Here is a 268-nt window from a genome sequence, read left to right as displayed (position 1 = left end):
CCCTGGTCTGGGGGAAAGCGGGGGGGTTAGACCCCTCTCCCCTCCTCTGCCCCTGGCCATGGAGGACCCCCGGTGTCCCCAGGCCATCCCCCACCAGGCAGCTGTGGCCACACACCTCCGAGCTGTGGATCTCCAGGATGGTTTTCTTGTAATGGTTGAGGTTCTCCACGCCCAGGTTGGTGATGGTCAGGGCCCCGAAGCACATCTGGAAATCCTTCTCCAGGGGCCAGTACTGGCCGCACTTCCTCCTGCATCCCTCCTCCCGCCT

The 268-nt window shown here is 64.2% G+C and overlaps 1 protein-coding gene across 1 annotated transcript in view; it reads right to left on the bottom strand.

The window, feature by feature from the left end:
• Nucleotides 1-115: 115 nt before the first annotated feature.
• The window catches only part of PTPN9 (protein tyrosine phosphatase, non-receptor type 9), a gene marked incomplete at both ends in the record, with an annotated part of 5,324 nt that continues 5,171 nt past the window's right edge, over nt 116-268 (bottom strand). Inside the window, one exon of the mRNA XM_009575158.1 lies at nt 116-266. Within this exon, the coding sequence (XP_009573453.1) occupies nt 116-266 (151 nt within the window). The remainder of the gene's footprint in view (nt 267-268) is intronic.

Source organism: Fulmarus glacialis, unplaced genomic scaffold (genome assembly GCF_000690835.1).
Source record: "Fulmarus glacialis isolate BGI_N327 unplaced genomic scaffold, ASM69083v1 scaffold22670, whole genome shotgun sequence".
Classification (NCBI taxonomy): domain Eukaryota; kingdom Metazoa; phylum Chordata; class Aves; order Procellariiformes; family Procellariidae; genus Fulmarus; species Fulmarus glacialis.
Note: the sequence above shows the minus strand (reverse complement) of the source record. Positions and strands in the feature narration are given on the sequence as shown.